This window comes from Corapipo altera, unplaced genomic scaffold (assembly GCF_003945725.1).
Source record: "Corapipo altera isolate COAL_440 unplaced genomic scaffold, ASM394572v1 61148, whole genome shotgun sequence".
Taxonomy (NCBI): domain Eukaryota; kingdom Metazoa; phylum Chordata; class Aves; order Passeriformes; family Pipridae; genus Corapipo; species Corapipo altera.
Window position 1 is genome coordinate 1,504,276 of NW_020884978.1, and position 21,720 is coordinate 1,525,995.

General features: G+C 41.2%; 1 protein-coding gene across 3 annotated transcripts in view; it reads left to right on the forward strand.

Annotated features, from left to right (window-relative positions):
• LOC113957782 (kinesin-like protein KIF2A) overlaps positions 1-21,720 on the forward strand; it is a 79,083-nt gene that overhangs the window by 32,372 nt on the left and 24,991 nt on the right. For all 3 annotated transcript variants that reach the window (XM_027665554.1, XM_027665555.1, XM_027665556.1), the window contains exons 7-14: positions 5,488-5,583; positions 8,180-8,234; positions 12,221-12,383; positions 15,591-15,681; positions 15,829-15,892; positions 17,247-17,338; positions 17,642-17,784; positions 18,464-18,668. In XM_027665554.1, coding sequence (XP_027521355.1) covers positions 5,488-5,583; positions 8,180-8,234; positions 12,221-12,383; positions 15,591-15,681; positions 15,829-15,892; positions 17,247-17,338; positions 17,642-17,784; positions 18,464-18,668 — 909 coding nt within the window. The remainder of the gene's footprint in view (positions 1-5,487; positions 5,584-8,179; positions 8,235-12,220; positions 12,384-15,590; positions 15,682-15,828; positions 15,893-17,246; positions 17,339-17,641; positions 17,785-18,463; positions 18,669-21,720) is intronic.

Sequence of the window (21,720 nt, forward strand, 5' to 3'; positions counted from 1 at the left end):
AAGGTCTAGCAAAAGGTGTCCCTGCCTGTGTCGAGGGGCTTGGAACTAGATGACCTTTAAGGTCCCTTCCAACCCAGGTCATTTTATGATTCTACGATTCTATGAGTAGAGGGGCAGGATCACCTCCCACAACCTGCTGGCAATGTTCTTCCCAATGCACTCCAGGATACCATAGGCCTTCTTGTCGCTGTTGAGACGGCCAAAGCAACACAGAAACAGTCTTCTTCCAAAAATAGGACAGGAGAGGGATAGATAGATCCTTTATTGTAACAGATCACTGACATTTATAGTCATTGGCACAAAATACATGTTACACTGTAATTGGTGCTTTTATATACACATACTTCAAGATTGGCTGCAAAACAGCAGTCATGATGATACTGCATCTGCAGACTCATAGTGACTTTGCAGAAAGTTCAGGATATCTGATTTTGTAATCCTGTCTTCCTTCCGACAGACCTGTTGTCAACTCCGACACCTTCTTGGCCACAAGGACATACTTCTGGCTCGTGGACAGCCTGTTGTCCACCAGGACCCCCAGGTCTTACTCCATAAAGCTGCTTTCCAGCAGGTTGGCCCCCAACCTGTACTGATGCATGGGGTTATTCTTCCCCAGGTACAGGAACCTTCATTTGCCTTTGTTGAACTTCAGACAGTTCCTCTCTGTCCATGTCTCCAATCTGTCAAGGTCCTTCTGAAGGGTTGCACAGCACTCTGGGATATCGACCACTGCTCCCAGCTTTCTGTCATCAGCAAACTTGCTGAGGAGGCACTCTGCTCCTTCATCCAAGTCATTGATGAATAAGTTAAACAATACTGGGCCCACTATTGAACCTTGGGGGACACCACCAGTGACAGGCCTACAACTAGACCCTGTGCCACTGATTATGACCCTCTGGGATCTGCTGTTCAGCCAGTTCTCAATCCACTTCACCATCCACTCATCCAGTCCACACTTCCTGAGTTTATCGATGAGGATATTGTAAGAGACAGTGTCAAAAGTCTTGCTGAAGTCCAGGTAGACAATAGCCACTGCTCTCCATCCATCCAGGTAGTTGTCTCATCATAGAAGGCTATCAGGTTGGTCAAACATGACTTACCTTTAGTGAATCCATGTTGACTACTCCTTATCACCTTCTTGTTCTCCATGTGGATAGAGATGGCCTCCAAAAGGATGTCCTCCATCACCTTTCCAGGGATTGAGGTAAGGCTTACTGGTCAGTAGTTCCCTGGGTCCTTCTTGCCCTTTTTGAAGAATGGGGTTACATTTGCTGTCTTCCAGTCCTCAGGCACCTGTCCTGATCACCACGACCTTTCAAAGATCATTGTGAGTGGCCTTGCTATGGTGTCTGCCAACTCTTTCAGGATGCGTGGATGCATCCCATCAGGGCCCATGGACTTGTGAATGTCAAGTTTGTTTAGGTGTTCTCTTACCCAATTCTCCTTGACTAAAGGAAAGTCTTCATTCCAACATTCCTTTTTCCTGGTCTCCTGGGTCAGAGATCCCTGAGAACTGGTCTTGTCGGTGAAGACCAATGCAACAAAGGCATTCAGTAGCTCTGCCTTCTCTGCATCCTCTGTTACCAGGGTCCCCTCTCCAAGTATTGGGCCCACATTATCCTTTGTTTTCCTTTTGTTATTGATGTACTTGAAGCAGCCCTTCTTGTAGTCCTTGACATCCTTGGCCAGATTTAATTCCAGATGGGCCTTGGCCTTCCTTGTCTAATTTCTACTTACTCTGACCACCTCTCTCTATTCATTCCAAGTGGCCTGACCCTGCTTCCACCTCTAGTGTATTTCCTGCTTGTGCTTGAGTAATGACAGGAGTTCATTGTTCATCCATGCAGGTCTCTTGCACCCTTGGCCCAATTTATTTCTTATTGGGATGCATCGTTCTTGAGCCTGGAGGAAGTGATCCTTGAATATCAGCCAAGTCTCTTGGACCCCCTCTTCCCTTAGGGGCTTCTTCCCATGGGATTCTTCCAAGAAGATCCCTGAAGAGGCTAAAGTTAGCTCTCCTGAAGTCCATGGTTGTAATCTTAATTGCTGTCCTGCTTCCTCCTTGCCCAATACTTAACTCCACGATCTCATGGATCTCACTACAGCCAAGGCTGCCCCCAACCTTCACATCTTCCCCAAGTCTGCAGTGGTGCATGGGGTTAATTACAGCATTATGATAAATTGTTCTTTATGATCATTGATGTCTTATAGGACATCTATTTGAGACTCAAGTTTGAACAGTGATTTTTTTCTTTTTCCTTTATACCTGTCTATGCATTTATAAATTAGCTCTGCATAACGCGGTTTGCCAGTTAGTTTTTATAAACTTGTGGGAAAGAAATGAAGTTGTTAATCCTTTGAGAAAAATCTACTAATATTAAATGACTTCCTGTCATAGAAGTGTAAAAGCTTTAGCAAAACTAGTAGCGTAATCTTGTTGGCATGCCTGTGTGTGTATGTGTTAGTCTCTCTAAAGAGATACTACAGGGGTGGATCTACTGGATGCCAGGTGCCCACCAAAGCTGCTCTATCACTCCCCTCCTCAGCTGGAGAGGAGAGAGAAAATATAATGAAAGGCTTGTGGGTTGAGATAAGGGCAGGGAGAGATCACTCACTGATTACTGTCACAGGCAAAACAGACTTGACTTGGGGAAATTAATTGAATTTATTACCATTGAAATTAGAGTAGGATAATGAGAAGTAAAACAAATCTTACAAACACCTTCCCCCCACCCCTCCCTCCTTCCCAGGCTCAACTTTATTCCTGATTCTCTACCTCCTCCCCCCAGTGGCACAGGGAGACAGGAATTGGGGGTTACGGTCAGTTCATCACGTTTCTGGTGCTGCTTCCTCCTCAGGGACAGGACTCATTCCCCTGCTCCAGTGTGGGGTCCCTCCCATGGGAGACAGTCCTCCATGGACTTCTCCAACCTAAGTCCTTCCCACAGGCTACAGTCCTTCTCAAACTGCTCCAGCATGGGTACTTTTCCACAAGGTGCAGTCCTTCAGGAACAGACTGCTCCAACATGGATTTCCCACAGGGTCACAAATCCTGCCAGCAAACTTGCTCCAGCGTGGGCTTCTCTCTCCATGGGGCCACAGGTCCTGCCAGAGGCCGGCTCCAGCATGGGCTTCCCACAACAGGGTCATAGTGTCCTTTGGGCATCCACCTTCTCCGGCATGGGGGTCCTCCGTGGGCTGCAGGGGGACAGCCTGCCTCACCATGGGCTGCACCATGGGCTGCAGGGGAATCTCTGCTCCAGCGCCTGGAGCACCTCCTGCCCCTCCTTCTTCACTGACCTTGGTATCTGCAGAGTTGTTCCTCTCACATATTCTCACTCCTCTCTTCTCTGTCTGCGAGTACTTCCACACAATAATTTTTTTTCCCTTTTTAAATACGTTATCACAGAGGCGTTACTGCCATCGCTGATGGGTTCAGTCTTGGCCAGTGGCAGGTCCATCGTGGAGCTGGCTGGCATTGGCTCTATTGGACATAGGGGAAGCTTCTAGCAGCTTCTCACAGAAGCCATCTCTGTAGCCCCCGCTCTACCCAAAACCTTGCCACGCAAACCCCATACAACTGCCAATCTGCTAAGGATATGAGAAATACCACCACCAAGTAAATTCAGGCAATTTACTTCATGGTTTAATGATTTTTCTAAGTTGACCTAAATTCACTTATTTTGAATTCCTGGTCACTAATTTCCATCCACTTAAACAAATGCAAAGCATTACTCTGGCTTTATGTGTGAGGAGCAAATAATTGGAGCAAATAATTTGTTTCATATGTTAAAATTCTTTGATGTGGTACTATGTGACACCTGTTTGGCACAAACCCAGCTTGCACACATTTGTGCTATAACTGAATTAGCTTTATTACCAAGAACAACAGTTTAAATACAGTGTTCAAATCGTAACATGTGACCTCTTAACCAATGACATTAAAGCACTCCACTGGGCATGTGTGATAGAGTACCAAAGACTACAGGTTCCAGAACGCTTTGCTGCATTCTTCCTGTAATATGAACTGCTACAGTACTACACCTCAAATTTTCTTTTTATCACTTCCGTGACAACTCCCTTTTCATTCAAACCTTAAATTTCTGCATGAAAAAGTTCTGTTTTTCTTGGTGACTTGTATGTATCTATGCTTTGTGTTGTTTTGTGTATTCTGTTGTTGTTGTGAAATGCATCGATAATTAACCAAGCACTGGCTTCTGGTGGGCAAGACCTCTAAACAGAGTTTGAAGAATATTAGGCAAATACCTTTTCCATAATAAGTAGTACCCCTTTCTGAATGTTAGAAGGAAATGTTTCAGCAGGAATACATTTATTATGGAGTTACTATAAGTAGTTTTTAGTTCACTGTAGTCAGGGTCAACAACCTAAAGTTACAGTCGACTTCTGATTACTAGGGTACAGTTTTGTCTGAAGTGTGGATCATCTGTGTTACAACTGTAGAGACATGAGCTGGCTCCATTTCAGCTTATTAACCCCAATGCAGTGCTTTCTGAAAGTGCCTATGCTATTTCCACAGTCAGATGTGATCCAGAAGGAGATTTATCTCATTTGTGGGAAACCATGCAAAGTTTAATAAGGTCTGAGCACCAGAGCTGGCTATGCATTGCATCAGCAGCATGTCCTGAAATGGGGTAAAAACTGATAGTTGCAGGGAGAACTCACAGGAAGGACATTTGAATGATTATGCAGTGAACCAGCACAGCCCACAACAGGCTCAGTAGCTCAGGCTTTGCAAGGTTTAGAGGGGCTCTGAGCTTGGCCTTTTATATGCCCATTCACTCAGATACTCATGGTTCCAAGTTTAGGGACAGGAGATCTCGTGTGCCTGGATGTAGCCTACTGTGTATCATTTGGATTGATTCTGCTTTTTTGGGGGGTCTAGGAGTGTTAGAACAGTTTCCAATGCATCCAAGTAACTACAGGAGTTAAGTGAGGACCAGCAAGTAGGATCAACCTCCTTTAACCAACTTGGATACAGCAGGATTGTGTTTGGAGTGGTTGGGGCACCTGCACTTTATTCTGCAGTGTGTTTTGTACCTGTATAATAGAGAGTATCCATTTGTCTGTTGGACCACCGTATCTCAGATTAAGAAGTGTTGACTGTATATGCTATCTGTTGTGCAATTGTTCAGCTGTGTTTCTTTAATGTGAAGATTTTTGCAAAACCAGTAGTCACTTCTTTCTTTAGTAGAATTTTGAGTCCCCAATCCAAAACTATTTTCTAATACATGCCAACCAAAAATATTAAATAGAAAGCATATAATTGTTTTGCTTTATGATCAGTAAATTAGCTACATCAGAATGGAAAAAGGCATTAAACTTGCAGTTGAGACTTTTTTGGTGTTTTGGAGAAAAATTAACATTTCAGTTAATGTGGATTTTTTTTCAAGTACATTTAGAAGTTATTGAAATTTGTTCATTTCAGGAAAAAAAGTATATTAGAATTTCTGTTGCTTATTTCCCTAGGATGTTGACGCTACAAACCCAAATTATGAAATTATGTGTATGATAAGAGATTTCAGGGGAAGTTTGGATTATAGACCACTGACAACTGCAGATCCTGTAAGTTCCTGAGTGATGTGGAAATTTTTTATCCTTCTGAATTTTAATCTCTGTTTCCAATTTTTTCAATGTATGTACCTTGCCTTGAACACTTCCACAGAGGGAGTATCCTCAATTTCTCTGGGAAACCTGTACCTCACCACCCTCACAGTAAAGAATTTCTTCCTAACATCTAATCTAAATCTCTCCTCTTTTAGTTTAAAACCGTTCCCTCTCATCACTGCACTCCCTGATAAAAAAATCCCTCCCCATCTTTCCTGTAGGCCCCCTTTAGGTACTGGAAGGTTGCTATAAGGTCTCCCCAGAGCCTTCTCTTCTCCAGGCTGAACAGTCCCAACTCTTTCAGCCTGACTCCATAGCAGATGTGCTCCAGCCCTCTGAGCATCTTCATGGCCTCCTCTGGACCTGCTCCAACAGGTCCACATCCTTCTTATGCTGGAAGCCCCAGAGCTGGATGCAGTACTCCAGGTGGGGTCTCACAAGAGCGGAGTAGAGGGGGAGAATCACCTCTCTCGACCTGCTGGTCACACTTTTGATGCAGTCCAGGATATGATTCACTTTCTGGGCTGTGAGCACACACTGCCAGCTCATATTCAGTTTCTCATTCGCCAATACCTCCAAGTCCTTCTTGGCAGGGCTGCTTTCAACCTACTCATTGTCCAGCCTGTATCCATATTTGAGATTGCCCTGACCCAGGTGCAGGACCTTGCACTTGACCTTGTTGAACTTCACAAACTTCACACGGGCCCAACTCTGAAGCCTGTCAAGGTCCCTCTGAATGGCATCCCTTTCCTCCAGCATGTCTACCACACCACACAGCTTGGTATCATCTGCAACCTTGCTGAGGGTGCAGTTGATCCCACTGTCCATATCACCGATAAAGATGTTAAACAGTCCTGGTCCCAGTACCAACCCCTGATGTAGCCCCCCCGCTACCGAAACCCAACCATAGAAATCCACTACACCTGAGGAACGCCACTCCTCACTGGTCTCTACTTGGACATCAAGCCATCGACTACAACTCTTTGAGTGAGGCCATCCAGCCAATCCCTTATCCACCAAGTGGTCCATCCATCAAATCCATGTCTCTCCAGTTTAGAGACCAGGATGTCACACGGGACAGTGTCAAATGCTTTTCACAATTCCAGGTAGATGACATCAGTCACTCTTCCCTCATCCACCGATGCTGTAACCCTGTTGTAGAAGGCCACCAAGTTTGTCAGGCACAGGGTCCAGTGGAGGGCCACAAAGATGATTAGGGGTCTGGAGCACCTCTCATGAGGAGAGAACTGTGGGAACTGGACCTGTTTAGTCTAGAGAAGACTGAGAGGAGATCTAATTAATGCATATAAATATCTCAAAGGCAGGTGCCAAGAGGATGGTGCCAGACTCTTTTCAGTGGTGCCCAGCAACAGGACAAGGAGCAATGACCATAAACTAAAACACAAGAAGTTTCACCTCAACATGAGGAAGAACTTCTTTATGTTGAGGTTGGCAGAGCACTGGAACAGGCTGCCCAGGGAGGTCATGGAGTCTCTTTGGAGACATTCAAAACCCACCTGGACACATTCTTGTGTCACCTGCTCTAGGTAAACCTGCCTTGGCAGGGGGGTTGGACTGGGTGATCTCCAGAGGTCCCTTCCAACCCTAACTATTCTGTGATTCTGTGATTTGCTCTTAGTGAAGCCATGTTGGCTGTCACCAATCACCTCCTTATTTTCCATGTACCTTAGCTTAGTTTCCAGGAGGATCTGCTCCATGATCTTGCCAGGCACTGAGGTGAGTCTGACAGGCCTGTAGTTCCCTGCGTCTTCCTTATTTCCCTTTTTAAAAATCAGGATTATGTTTCCCCTTTTTCAGTCACGAGAACTTCACCAGACTGCCATGACTTTTCAAATATGATGGATAGTGACTTAGCCACTTCCTCAACCAGTTCTTTCGGGACCCATGGATGTATCTTGTCAGGTTTCAGGGAATTGTGCTCCTTCAGGTTCCTTAGTTGGTTTCAAACCTGATCTTCTCCTTTGGTGGGTGGTACTTCATTTTCTCAGCCCCTGCCTTTGGATTCTGTGAGTTGGGCAGTGTGACTGGAGCACTTGCCAGTTAAGACCAAGGCAAAAAACTCATTGAGTACCTCAACTTTCTCCATGGCCCGAGTAACCAGGTCTCCCATTTTGCTCATTGGGGGGTGGGGGTGAGGGGGTGGGTGTACGGTTTCTTTTATCTTTCTTTCTTATCCCATGTGCCTGTAGAAACCTTTATTGTTATTTTTCATGTCCTTAACCAAGTTCAGCTACAACTGCATCTTGACTTTCCTGATCTCCTCCCTGCACTCCCAAACCATATCCCTATAATCTCCCCAGGATATGTTTCACTGCCTCCACTGCCTATGCATTTTGGCTTTGTGTTTTAGTTTGGGTTCTCCCTTTTGGGTTCTAGGTTATTGTGCAGATGCAAGGGGCTTTTACACATTCAGATGACTCACTGTCTTGTAAATTTCTCTTTGTTTAAATGATATTATTATTCAAGAATAGAAGTAAAATATTCTATAACTGGAATGGGGATATAGTTCACTGAAAGATTGTTTCCTTTGTAGATTGATGAGCACAAGATATGTGTTTGTGTACGAAAACGACCACTCAATAAAAAAGGTATGGCCATTTAAGATTTTGCAGATTTTTTTTCTCTGAAAAACTGCTTCTGATAGTAATATTATTTGTATTAAAGAGATCTAGAAATACTGATCAAAGATGAAACACTTATACTAGACAATATGTGTGAAGCACCCAGAAAATTCATAAACTTATCATAACCTGAATAAAGATGGGGAGAAAAGTAGTTTAACTGTCACCATTTTATGTAGTGTAATTTTTTCCCAAGGTCATCTGGGATGTATTTAGTTGATCTGTGAATTAATTCTACTGTAATTTCTTCAGTATTCTTATATTGTGTTAGGATCACCATTTTTTTAAACTATTTTTTAAGTGATCACCTGATCAGTGAGCTACTCAATGAAAATTTTTCTACACTTTTTTTATACCTGTATATTTGTACTTTCAAGTCTTGAATCAAACATCAAGGGTACAATTCAGGTGCTTGAATGTTGGTGTCTTCTGACATTTAAGGTGTTGTCGTGGGTTAAAAAGGGTTTTCCCCTGGAGTTGGAAAGTGGTTAACCCCGGGGGGTGGTGTTCTTGGTGTAGAGCCAATCAGAAGTTACAATTCGCCCCTGTGAAATTAACATATTACAACAGACCAGAAAAGGAGACCTGATTACGTAGCTGGAAGAGAGGTAACCATGGCTTGAGATGCCACGTGTTTGAGAGAGGGGCCAGTGAGCCCCCCTGGGGGCCAAGGCCCCCAGCCCCCGACCGGGCTGCGAGGGACCCGGAACAGTATTAAAACTGGACCAGGTGCCATAGCCAAAGGCTGGGGGGAGTTTTCTCCACTGTGAGTGGGCAGCAGAAAGATGCTGGAGCGGTGGCAGAGGCAGTGCTGAGTGGAGAGCTGTGGCTGAAAGCCAAAAAGATAGCCAGCAAGCAGTGAGATGGCACGGAGCCAGGCTGAGAGATGCAGAGATGTCCTGCAGGAGGGAGAACTGGCAACAGAGCAGAGAAAACTCAGTAGAGACTGTTTTGGGGTAAGACTGAATTAAATATCCCCAAAACCCCTTTAGAGACCCTCTTTTGGAAAGAGGGGTGGACTTCCATTTGAAGTGAGTTCCAAAATGCAGCAGCAACTAGAGAGAGAAAGAAGAGCTGAGAACTTGGGAGACGTCCTGTGAGCTGGACCAGGACAGAATGCAGGGGAAGTGACCCTCCCCTGCCACGTTTGCAGCAGAGACAGAGCAAAGGAGTTCTGTTAGAACACTTGGGGCAAAAACTGAACTGAGAGCCCCTAAACGTTATGACTCGGGGGGAACTTAACCCCCCAAGGAAGGAACTTTCATGGGATGCCTTGCACCCTGTGATATGACCGTGGTAAGGCGAGTTTTATCCCTGCTTTGCAGCCCACGGAAGCAACCTTTGGTTGGAGCCGAAGGGTTGCAGGGGCATGAGAGAAAAAACGAAGAGAGAGAGAGAGATTTTCCAGCTACGACAAAGTGAATCTGCTGCTTGGAAGAGATTGTGCTGCCCTGAAAGATTTCTTCTTCTTTCCTTCTGAACTTTTATTGGAGGGAAAGGAGGGATTTGATCTATGTAAATATATTACTTTACCATAGGAGAGATAGTTAGAATTGTTGTATATAAAGGTATTATAATATTTATTGTGTTAGTAATAAATTTTGATATAATTTCCCCATGCTAGTAGATGTGTTATGTCTGAAAACCCCTCTCACACTGAAAGAAATTGTGGGAGGCTTGAAAATTGGATTTTTGGGGAGCTCAAACCACGACAGGTGTTCAAGGGTGTCCAAGACATCCTTGCAGGATTAGCAGGTTATAGACAAACTGGAGACTTGTATCTCCTGGAGTTGTTGCTTGGGGCTGGGCAGGATACCTTAGGGCATATGGAATGGCACTAAACAATTATTTTTAGGTACTGGAATCACTCCCTAGTGACTTCTTTTCTAGTATGATCAGCATTACTACTTTTTTTCTTACTGCCTGCTGATCAGACTGGAGTCTGTATCCCTCCCAAAAAAAAACATTTAGTTTTTCAACTCCAGCTAAATCCCAATCTTTCTATGAAGTTCTTTACTTTCATGGGAAATTAAGAACTGCAAATGCTTCTGGATTGCATCCTGTCTGAATCCAGCACTAAAGTAAGCTGATTTTCATTTTGAAAGACATTTCTTTCCTTCTCTTTGTTATTTTTTTTTAACTTAAGGACTCAAAGAACTTTGAAACAACATGGGATGAATTTATTATTTTTGTACTGTCAACTACACATTGAGGATTATCTGGAGGATATCCAGAGGAACATGGGAGAATTGTATAGAAAAGGGAAAGGGAAAACATATGTTGATGTCAGTATATAGTTAGTTTTCTTCTGTCTTATTTTTTCCCCTACAGATTACTGCTTCCCCTACCCTTTTTGTTTATTTTTACTTTTGCTGTTTTCTTATTCCATGTATTTTTTCTTTTATTGATCTGAAAGGAATGCATAATTGCAAAAATTGATTGATTGAAACTATTTTTCACAACCTATGTAATAAGGGCATTCAATATACAAGTCTGGAAACAGTTCAATTTCTGTTTTAGCATTGGAGGTTATCTTTAATAAAATATGACTCAGAGATGTGATACATATGGGGGGAACATTGCCTTCAACCTGCACTGAAGGTGGAGAAAGTGAAAATACAGTAATTGATAGCAAGTTGTCATGAGGCATAAATTAGGATTCAGAAGTGGGACTTGATTCTGTGCAAGTTGTATATCTTGGGTATTAGTGGTTTGGGGCTCTTAAAAAGTAGTTCTGAAGCGCTGATAGGAAGATGAGTGCCTAAGTAAAAATGAGGTTGGCACTAAAGTTATTTTGCATTTTTAGGAATAGGTTATAATAAAAGGTATTAATGAAATAATCTATGCTGCCGAGGAACCATAGAGATAATCTTGTACCCACATAATGCAGTATTCTGAGAACATTCACTTTAATTTTGAAAGTTCATAAGAAACAATATTTCTTTTGTCACATTTTAAAATTATATAAAATTATATAAAGTATAAAGAAATCAAAGATATTAGTCTGTAATACCTTGAAAAGAAAAAATATAGTTTTTCCTTTATTATTACAATAACAGCACACCAATAATATTATCTTTCCCCTTTCATGTTCTGTATTTTAAAATACCGTAAGATGTTAAAATAATTTAATAGAAATCAAGTGTACAAATCAATTTCTGTCAGTCTCACAAACACAGAATTATCACCAAAGTCTTTAGGTGTTCTCAGCACCAATCATTCTGTGGATTGACTTTTCAGGAAGTAGGACACATTAGTCATTCTGACTGTACACAGAAAGAATCTTTATTTTTGTGCATATCATGGATCACTGGGTTCTCTGTTTTGCTGAGTCATATCTCATACAACAACTAGCAATAAATTGTAGTGCTGTGTAGTAATTATAACCTGGGGACTCACTATTGAAATCACGTCTAGATGGCTTTTGTTCATTCCTAGTGATAGGAAGCATCATTAACACGTTCAGCTTTTTCTCCTTACAAATAATTTAAAGAAAAGATTTTCCTTTAGAGAAATTCTATATTAAAGATGTATACTTGAGATTCCAGGAGGAATACACAAATGAAAATGTCTGTGTAGAATGAAAACAGTTTTTTTCTTTTTGAAAGCTATGAACATATGACTATAACTTTAAGGATTTACGAAAAATAAAAAGATAATTTTAAAATGAAGTTATAATGATAGTGCTATCATTAATGATCTTAGCTTTTCTAGTCGACTTTGTACAACCTTTCTTTACCTTCTAGCACTTGGTAAGATAGGATGACGACTTCAAAAATGAAATTTCTTACTTAGTAGATTACTATCTAGGTATCAGAAGCCCAAGTCCATTGCAGTGTTGTTACTTGCAGGAGCTGTGTTATCTGAGACATTATAAGAGTGTAAACAATGAAAATATGTAAAAAATAGTGATGTGTTGCTACTTAAATATATGTATTTCATTTATTTTTTAGAAACTTTAATGAAAGACCTTGATGTAATAACGATTCCTAATAAAGATGTTGTGATGGTACATGAACCAAAACAAAAAGTGGATTTAACAAGGTACCTAGAAAACCAAACTTTTCGTTTTGATTATGCCTTTGATGACACGGCTCCTAATGAAATGGTTTACAGGTATGTGTATGTGGTTTCTTTGGTGAATCTTTTTTCTCATATATCTCCAATGTCAATAGCTGTGGGCTTACCTTGGTCATGGACTTATATTCTGTGTGTTATCAGATATGCATATTGCTAACTCCATTCTTTTGCCTGTTCACTTTTGGTTTAACTCTGTTTATCCTGAATCCTGGTCTCAGTTCTCCAAGACTTTTCCAGGGTCTAGTGTGTATTGCCTCCTCAGGAGGCAAACAAATCAGGAGAGGGTGGGGAAAGAGTATGGAGAGACCCCAAGGTATTTGGATCTCCATTTTCTCCTTTATTCTTCTGTTTCACTCCCACAGTTAGAACAGAATAATGCACACAGTATTTTAAAAAACTTGTTTAGAAGTAGTCGTTTACCTTGTATAAGTTGCTAAATGGATTAGATGCAGTAGAAGGCAAGGTTAGACACCATGACAGGTCGTAATCTTGGTACACAGTCTAAATATTGTAAATATTTTTGCAAGGAATATTGATATTAGAAAGGAATTTGATTAAGATAATTTCCCTTATGCTTAGAAAGTGCTTCCTATAGCCTTAAGGAGTAGGGACAGAGAATTATCTTAATTCTCGTTTTTAATCCAACAATTAGGAAGTGAAAGTTGGCATCATATCCTGACTGATGTTAGATGCTAACATCCTGTTGGTGGACAAGAGAATTATTAAAAGGCCTTGAAAATCAAAACTGGTGTCTTATACTTGATAGAAATAAGAGGAGAAGTGTAGCAAAAGTAAAAACTTCTTAGTCTGTCAGTTTACACCAATGAAAAAACTTCTAAACAGCAAAGCTGTGCCCTTGGAAATTTCTGTCTCTAATGATTGTCTACTGGTAGCATCTTTTCTTTCTTGATAGTAAAGAGCTGAGAGAGTGATCTAGCTGGTGAAATGTGCCTCTGTCACAGGGAGATAACATCTTCAAATAGGGTAGCAGTTGAACTCTGGTCTTTTTAGGCAGCTGTTGTCTTGGCACTGCTCGAACCTCTTCTGACATAGCTGAGAGGTCACTTCCTGGCTCTCCCTGATCACTTATTGGGTAGAGAGTCAGTATCCCTTAGGACTTTCCAACACAAGAGGGGGGGGAAGTGACTCAGATTCAAAAAATACTTGGCTAGAGATGCAGTCAAACAACACTGGAGGTGAGAGAGAGAGAGTGTTTGAGACATTTCTTGGAAGGGCTCAAAGGGGTCTCCACCCCATGTCCTTCGTCTTGAGGAGTTTTGCTTTTCTGTCTAGCCTTTTTCTTACAGCCTCTCGCAACAGTTTTCCTCCTGCTTAACAACCGGTTCTTGTAATCTCTCCCCTTCATGTTATTTGTCTTTGTGAGCATAGTGTTTAAATGTGAGGGTTGTTTTTGACATACAATGTTATTATGTTTTTGTGCTGTTTCTTCTGCAAAATTTTTATTAGTTGCATAATAAATTAATAGTAATATGGGAAAATATTGAAAGATGTTTGTATTCATACTGAAACAATAAATCTCTAGTCTGTGTAGCAGTACAGGCTTTTTTCTTCTCCCTCATGGCAGAATAATGATTATTACATGAAGGAAAATCTGCTTCAAGGCCTCCTGTAATAACACAATTAAGAGGAAAATAGGTATCATTGCCTGCTCTAACCAGAACTATCAGGGTCACAGCAGGGGAAAAAAAAAGTATGACAAGTTACTTCAGTTTTCTTCAGTATGCTAAAATTGCTCATTATATTTCTATACTGAAAAATGTTCTCAAGAAATGTACTACTCTTATTTTTTATTATTATTTTACTTAAGCTGTATTTTAAGTATTTTTGAATCCTTGAGGCACAACACTGAGTTGAAGTTTTCTTTAGTATTAAAAAACTGAAATGCCTTTTGAATTTTAAAGGAGAATCAGAGTTTATATTTCTGAATGATCAAGATTGCAAATAAAGGTTCTACTAGAAGGAAAGTTGGACTGTTTTGGCGTGGTACCATTTGGAGTTGTATAATGCTTTACAATAACTTTTCTAGATATGTTTGTAGTTTGCCTTATTTTAAAATACGTATAATAAAGTCAATTTTTTATAAATCATCAAAATAAATAATTTCAAACTCAGTTAAACAGAGATAATGGAATGTCCTTCTTAGGTGGATAGGTTTCCTGAAATTGATTGGGAATATCCTCTTGAGGACAAAAGAGGTATATAATTGGAGGATGCAAACAAGTCTAAGGCTGATCAGGAATCATCTGGTACATTTTTGATGAAAACTGATGATTCAGTTAGATTTTTGCATAACCCTTGGTTGCTGAATGGCCCATATTATTTTCATAAGTAATGTTGTGTTTGTTCCAAAGTGGAATGAAAGGATGTTGTAACACCTCAGCGTTTCTGTAAACAATCATTCTTGTCTTTGTCACTAAACATACTTTATTTGTAAACACCTGGAAAAAGTTTAGAAAGACAGACTCTTAGCTCCATTACCTGGTGGAGGTAACCCTTCATAAAGTTACTCTTTGCTTTTGGAGGTTTTAATGAAGTAATGGTGATAAGTAGCTGAAGTAGGAGCAATAGCTATATTTATTTAAGTAAAAATTAATTCTCTAAAATAGAAAAATTATACTTTGGAAAATATTTTTGACACATCAAATAATAAATAAGGTATAACTGGATTTTTCCATTCTGATGAGCTTGGGTACAAGTTTTATTGAGCCTTCTCTCAGCATAACTATGTTCTCAAAATATTTAAACACGTGCAATGTTTTTTTGGCCATCTGTCATCTAAACTTAATCTTGGAAGCTGATTTAGGGAAAAAAACTATAGTGGAATTTTTGTATTGGCAAAATGTAAGTATTTATCGGCTGCACTGTCCTACTTCTGTATCTTATAATGGTGCCTTTTTTAGGGAGTTCCAAACTCCATGTAATAAGTTGTGCCATGTTGCATCACTAAAACAAGAAATTTTTTTTCTGAGGGTTTGAAGGAAGATAATGTTTTTGTAAAATAAATGGGAAACACCTTGTAGCTTTTCTTTAATTGTCTAGGATATTTGAATGCCTTAGAGCTGGTAGCCTCTTTAGTTCAGGAATTAATGTGATGTCCTTTGGTCTCTCAAAGTACAGAACCAGTTTTGTCACTTCTGGCATTAAAATTTATAGTGCCCTTGTGGTAGTGTGGGATTTTAAAGTAATTAAATTTCTTAAGTACTGTTGTTTTTTGCATTTAAGGTTTACAGCTCGACCATTAGTAGAGACCATATTTGAAAGGGGAATGGCCACTTGTTTTGCATATGGACAAACAGGCAGTGGAAAAACCCATGTAAGTATTTCTTCTACATATCAGCAATACACTTCTTTTTATGTATGATACACTTCTAATTCTAATTCTAATAAGTAACAAATATGTAAGTTACAGTTCTATGATCTTTATAGTGTATTTTTGGTCTTTTTTGGTTTTTTAATTTAGACTATGGGTGGTGACTTTTCAGGAAAAAACCAAGATTGTTCTAAAGGAATATATGCACTTGCAGGTGAGACTTTATACTTCTTGTGGCTTTTTGAAAATTAGTTGTCTTAGTTTAACAAGACAAAAATGTCTGCCAAGGATGGAATAGGAAAAAAACAAACTCCTCCCTCTAAGTTATTATAATTTTGAAATTAAGAGACTTCAGGTGAAAAAGTGTGGAAAAGGAAATAACAGCTCTTTACTAAATATATATATAACAAAACAGAACAAGCAACAATACCGTAACTGAAACTTTCACTGAAAACAATTAAGTATTTGTGCCTTTTGGCGCAGTTATAACCACACCCAGCAGGGGGCACTGGTGTGCCTTGGGAGGCAGGGGCTGCAGTGCCTCACTCACTGTCACCAGGGGGCACTGTTGGCCTCTGGTGAAATGCTGGAGCTGCAGTGACTCCCTTTCACCCGGCAAGGGGAGCTGTTGTGCCTCGGGAGAAGCGAAGGCTGCATTTACTTACTGGCGGCCGGCAGGGGGCGCTGTCGGGCTCTGGTGGCTGCCGCTCCCACGGGCATCGGCGCGCGGGAGGCAGCTGGGTCGACCTCCCGGAGGGCACGGGCCGCCGCCGGCACGGGAAGGGAGAAGGGGGAAGGGTGGTTGCTCCCCTCATGGGCTTCTGTGGACTCACGCTATCGAAGGCTGGCTCTGGCGATCCAAAAACCAGACCGAACCACTCCAGCCCACACCACGTGACTCCCCCCCCAAAACGCAAGCCAAAAACGCCCAGCCAAAAATTGCCAGCCCCTTTTCCCTTACCCCCCCCCCCCCCACCCCACCCCTTTCCCTCTGGCTACTGCTGCTACCTTCCCCTACTGCCTCAGGCAGAGGCAGAGGAAAACAAAAGAGTCCCGCTTTTTGCTGAGAAAAGTCGTTAGCTTTTCAATGGGGGGCAATTAGACTCCGAGCTAGAAAACTACGGTTCATCTTATCCTAGCAGACTGTTGGTGTGGGAAATTCACAAAAAAAAAAAAAAGAAACTATAACAGTAGTCGAGGTCAATACATTTCTACTTCCTGTTGTACAAACATAAAGGTCTACATATTTTGCATTACAGTGGAACTTTGGTAACATAAAAAATAGTTCCTAGGTGTGCAGATTTTACACAGTAAGGTAAATATATATAGATAACTTCAAAAATATAAAAAATATAAATGATGATTGAGTTTACAATTTTGGAGTCTTCCGCATCTTCCAATGCAATGTGGCAGTTTAAACTGCAGTGTTTTTTATTTGATTGACTTGATTGACTATTACAGTTGCAAAATACGAGATGCTATAAAATAGACTGCTATGCATTAATAAGTCTTCACTAAATGAAAATACATAACTACATTTCTTCTTTTTTTTGTAAATATATTCACAGCTAGAGATGTCTTTTTAATGCTAAAGAAACCAAACTATAAGAAGTTAGAACTTCAAGTATATGCAACGTTTTTTGAGATCTATAGTGGTAAGGTAAGTACCTGATCTTTTTCTGAGGAAGGTGGAATTTCTTTTACACAAAACAGATTGTGAGCTTGTCACATAAAAGATTTTTTTCCTTCTTGTACTGAAAGCTTTATTTCAAATAATTCTTTACACTTCTCTTTCAATCACAGAATCTGTCAGACTGGAAGGGACCACAGTGGGTCATCTGGTCCAACCTCCCTGCTAAAGCAGCATTGTGCATGGAATGCTTTGCATATTTTGATATGAGATTTGAAGCAAAAATGTCTTTTAAAGCTCCTCTATAACTGTTCTGTTCCTCTCCTCCCCAAGGTTTTTGACTTGTTGAACAGGAAGACAAAATTAAGAGTATTAGAAGATGGTAAACAGCAAGTCCAGGTGGTAGGATTACAGGAACGGGAAGTCAAATGTGTTGAAGATGTTCTTAAGCTTATTGAAATAGGCAACAGCTGCAGGTATCTCCCATAACTTTCACCAATTTTTCACTGTAAATTAAAGAATTGGAACAAGATTTTTTTTTGTGTCTCTTCATAGTGATGGCTTTTTAATATGCAGTGGTATTTTGATGATATTGGCTGCAAGTAAGAAAACTGCCTATCTTTTGAATTAAGATAGTTTAGAGTTTCTCAGCTAGAGAGAAATAACGGATTTTTCTACAGAATGTGAATTGCATGCATTATATAACCAGTTTGTTGTCTTAAATTCACATCATTTATAATCTGGAATACTGCCAGATTCTTCAGTTCTAAAAGACCTTGATATGTAGTGACAGAAGTATAAAAGTTGGGATTTTGTTAAGATCCAGTTGTATTATTTTTAAAATCAGTCTTGTGATAGACTACTGCCTGATTAGATAAAAATACCACATGCGACATTTTGCATATAAACTCTCTGATAGTCTGAAATCTTTGGAGATCTGATTATTCTTGCTTTTAAGAGAGTAGTAAAATGTTACGAATCTTCCATTTCTGTTTGAAGAATTGGAGAAATAGGTATAATTATACTATGCACATCGAATTATTAGGGTAAAAACAGGACTCTGCCCTGAAAAAACTCATGTTCTGAGGGTAATGTGTTTAACATGTATGGTCCTTTGCCTGTTCATATGTCCTTCCTTTTTTCGTTTTGTTAAAGGACATCTGGCCAGACATCTGCAAATGCTCACTCATCTCGAAGCCATGCAGTATTTCAGATTATTCTCAGAAGGAAAGGGAAATTGCATGGTAAATTTTCTCTGATTGATTTGGCTGGCAATGAAAGAGGAGCAGATACTTCCAGTGCAGACAGGCAGACTCGACTGGAAGGTGCGGAAATTAACAAGAGTCTTTTAGCACTCAAGGTAACTGAAATGTTTCCATTGCTTTTGAGTAGGTGAAAACCTTCTACATATAATAACAATGACTATTGAAACAAGTGTTTTTGCAGGCTTTGCTTGTCTACATTGTCTACTGATGTGACAGGTAAAATAACATCTTGTTTTTCCTTTAAATGCCTGAAAAAACACTTGGTAATTACCAAGTAGAAACATTGCAGAAACATTGTGCTATCAATTTTCATGTAGTTTAAAAAACAAAAAAAAAAACCCCAACAAAATCCCCAGTAGTTGAATTTGAACACTTTTGATACACACCTATTTTTTTTATTAAGAAAAGATTAAAAAAGGATACCTTTTTTAGTGGTTTAACCCCAGCTAGCAACCTCCCGGCCAACTCCTCCCAGTTTATATACTGGGCGTGATGTTCTATGGTGTGGAATATCCCTTTGGGCAGTTTGGATCAGCTGTGCTGGCCATGCTCTCTCCCAGATTCTTGTGCAACTCCTCACTGGCAGAGCATGAGACACTGAAAAGCCCTTGACTCAGGGTAAGCACTTCTCAGCAACAACCAAAACATCAGTGTATTATCAGCGTTATTCTCATACTGAATCCAAAACACAGCACTGTGACAGCTACTGATAAGAAATTAACTCTGTCTTAGCCAAAACCAGGACAGTATCCACCCCTAATTCCATACCATTTACATCATGCCAGGTCACACAGTTCCCAATACCCTATCACCTTTCTTGTCTTTTGATAGATATACACAGATATCATTCCCTTAGTCTATGGACCATACCTATAAAAGTCCATTGAGTTCATTTAGTCCATAACCTTTTGTCATAACAGTCTTTCAGGGCAGATGTGTGGTGTTGGATTGTTGCATGCTGTCTTGGTTTGAAATTGCCCTCCCCGGGAGTCAGGGGGGAACCTAGAGGTGATTGGGTCCCAGGGCAGTCTCCTCTGAAGGACCAATCACCGCTCGTTTTGTTCGCTCCTGTGAAAAATCAGATATACACAACCACTGGAAGTTGGCAGTCTGTCTGCTGCTGTGTCTGCTGCTATGTCGGTGTGTGCATGTGAGAGGGCCCAGGGGTGGCAGGGCCCCTTTCCCCTCCGGGGAAGAGGGGCCCTGCGCCCCACAGCTCTGGCCAAGCTAGGGTTGGAGGCAGCATTGGAGTGTTGTGAGACAGAGAGAGAGACTCACAACCATGAGGTAAGCGGGAGAGAGAGGCAAGCTCCTTGCGAGGAGCCAGGCCCTCTCCCCCCCCTTTCCAGCCAGACTGCGGAGGGTTTTTTGTTTTTTTTCCCTCTCACTGTAAGAGTGGAGGGAAGGCTCAACATTGGAGCTGAGCCAGGAGACAGGCCGAAGGAGGCTTGATGCCAGGGAAGAAAAAACCAGGTGAAATTGGAGACAGGCCAGAGAGAGGCTCGGCGGGTGCCCTACAGAGGTTTGACTGGGAGCAACTGAAAACTGACTCGGAGGAGGAATGAAAATTCCAGGACGCGTGCACGTGATAAACTAAACTGAACTACAGCAGCTACGGAACCGAGGGAGAGAGATATATGAGAGAGAATCACTCAGCAGAGATTGGCACAGAACCAAGAGAGCACGGACTCTAACTATTTTCTTGGACTTCGTAAGGAAGAAGAGACTTCAGTAAACAACTGGAGGTTGGGGGGGGGAGTGAATCAAAGGAAACCCTTTTCCCTGAACACTCCCATGAGAGAAAGACTGCTTACCTATCAGCCGAAGGTCTCCTCCTGGGCTGAATTAAGGGAGGGGCTTAGAAGGATGATAGAAGTGTGTAATATTGTATATATATCGTTGCTTTTAGCTTGTACAGTATTTAATTTGTATAGAATGAATGTATATACTTTCCCTTCCCCCTATAGAGGTATCTGCCTGAAAGTTTCTCTTTGGTGTTGAGGTAAAATTGGGAAGGGCTGGGGGAAGCCTGGAAATTGGATTTTGGATTTTTGTGGTGGTTAAAACCCCCACACATGCTGAAGCCAGTTCTGATTCCATCACTACTGCACTTGTCCAGCTTCATCAAAGTTCATTCTTTATTAATGTGGCAATCGAAGTGGAACTGGGTTCAGATCCCCAAATCTGGAGTGGCAGAGACTTGTGATGATGGCTGTATAGCCACCATAGAAGTGATAATATACAGTGTTAATAATATAGCAATATAGTATAGCAGTGTATAATATAGCAATTAACATCATGCAATTTAATTCAGAGGCTATTCTTACCCAAAATCAAATTCCCTTGAGGCACACATCCTCTCGCGTTACCCACCATGTGCACTCAGGTCCTTGAGCAAAAGCAATCCCACAGATGGGTTTGCCTGTGCCTGAGGCAGGGATAATCCAGACTGTTTTCCCTAACATGTTTTTAATGTGCACTGCAGGAACTCTTTCCCCTTCTACAGTACATAAAAGTTTTGATTGGGCAGGGCCAACTCAATTGGCAGATCGTCTGCTGTTGACTAACCAGGTGGCCTTTGCCAAATGTGTATGTCAATGTTTGAAGGTTTCCCCACCCATTACTCTCAGCGCAGTTTTTAGTGATCTGTTGCACTGTTCAGTTTTCCCAGAGGCTGGTGCATGATAGGGAATGTGATACACCCACACAATGCCATGTTCTTTGACCCAAGTGTCTATGAGGTTGTTTTGGAAATGGGTTCCATTGTCTGACACAATTCTTTCTGGAGTACCGTGTTGCCATAAGACTTGCTTTCCAAGGCCCAGGATAGTGTTCTGGACTGTGGCATGGGGCACAGAGTATGTTTCCAACCATCCGGTGGTTGCTTCCACCATCAAAAGCACATGGCACTTTCCATCATGGGTTTGGGGGAGTGTGATAGAGTCAGTCTGTCAGGCCTCCCCATACTTATATTTCAACCGTTGTCCTCCATAGCACAGAGGCTTTAACCGCTTAGCCTGCTTAATTGCAGTACATTTCACATTAATGGATAACCTGTGCGATAGTGTCCATAAGTCCACCCCTTGATCACGAACCCTCCTCTGGTGACATTCCAAAATCTTTGCCTTCTGACCAGTCCACGATCAC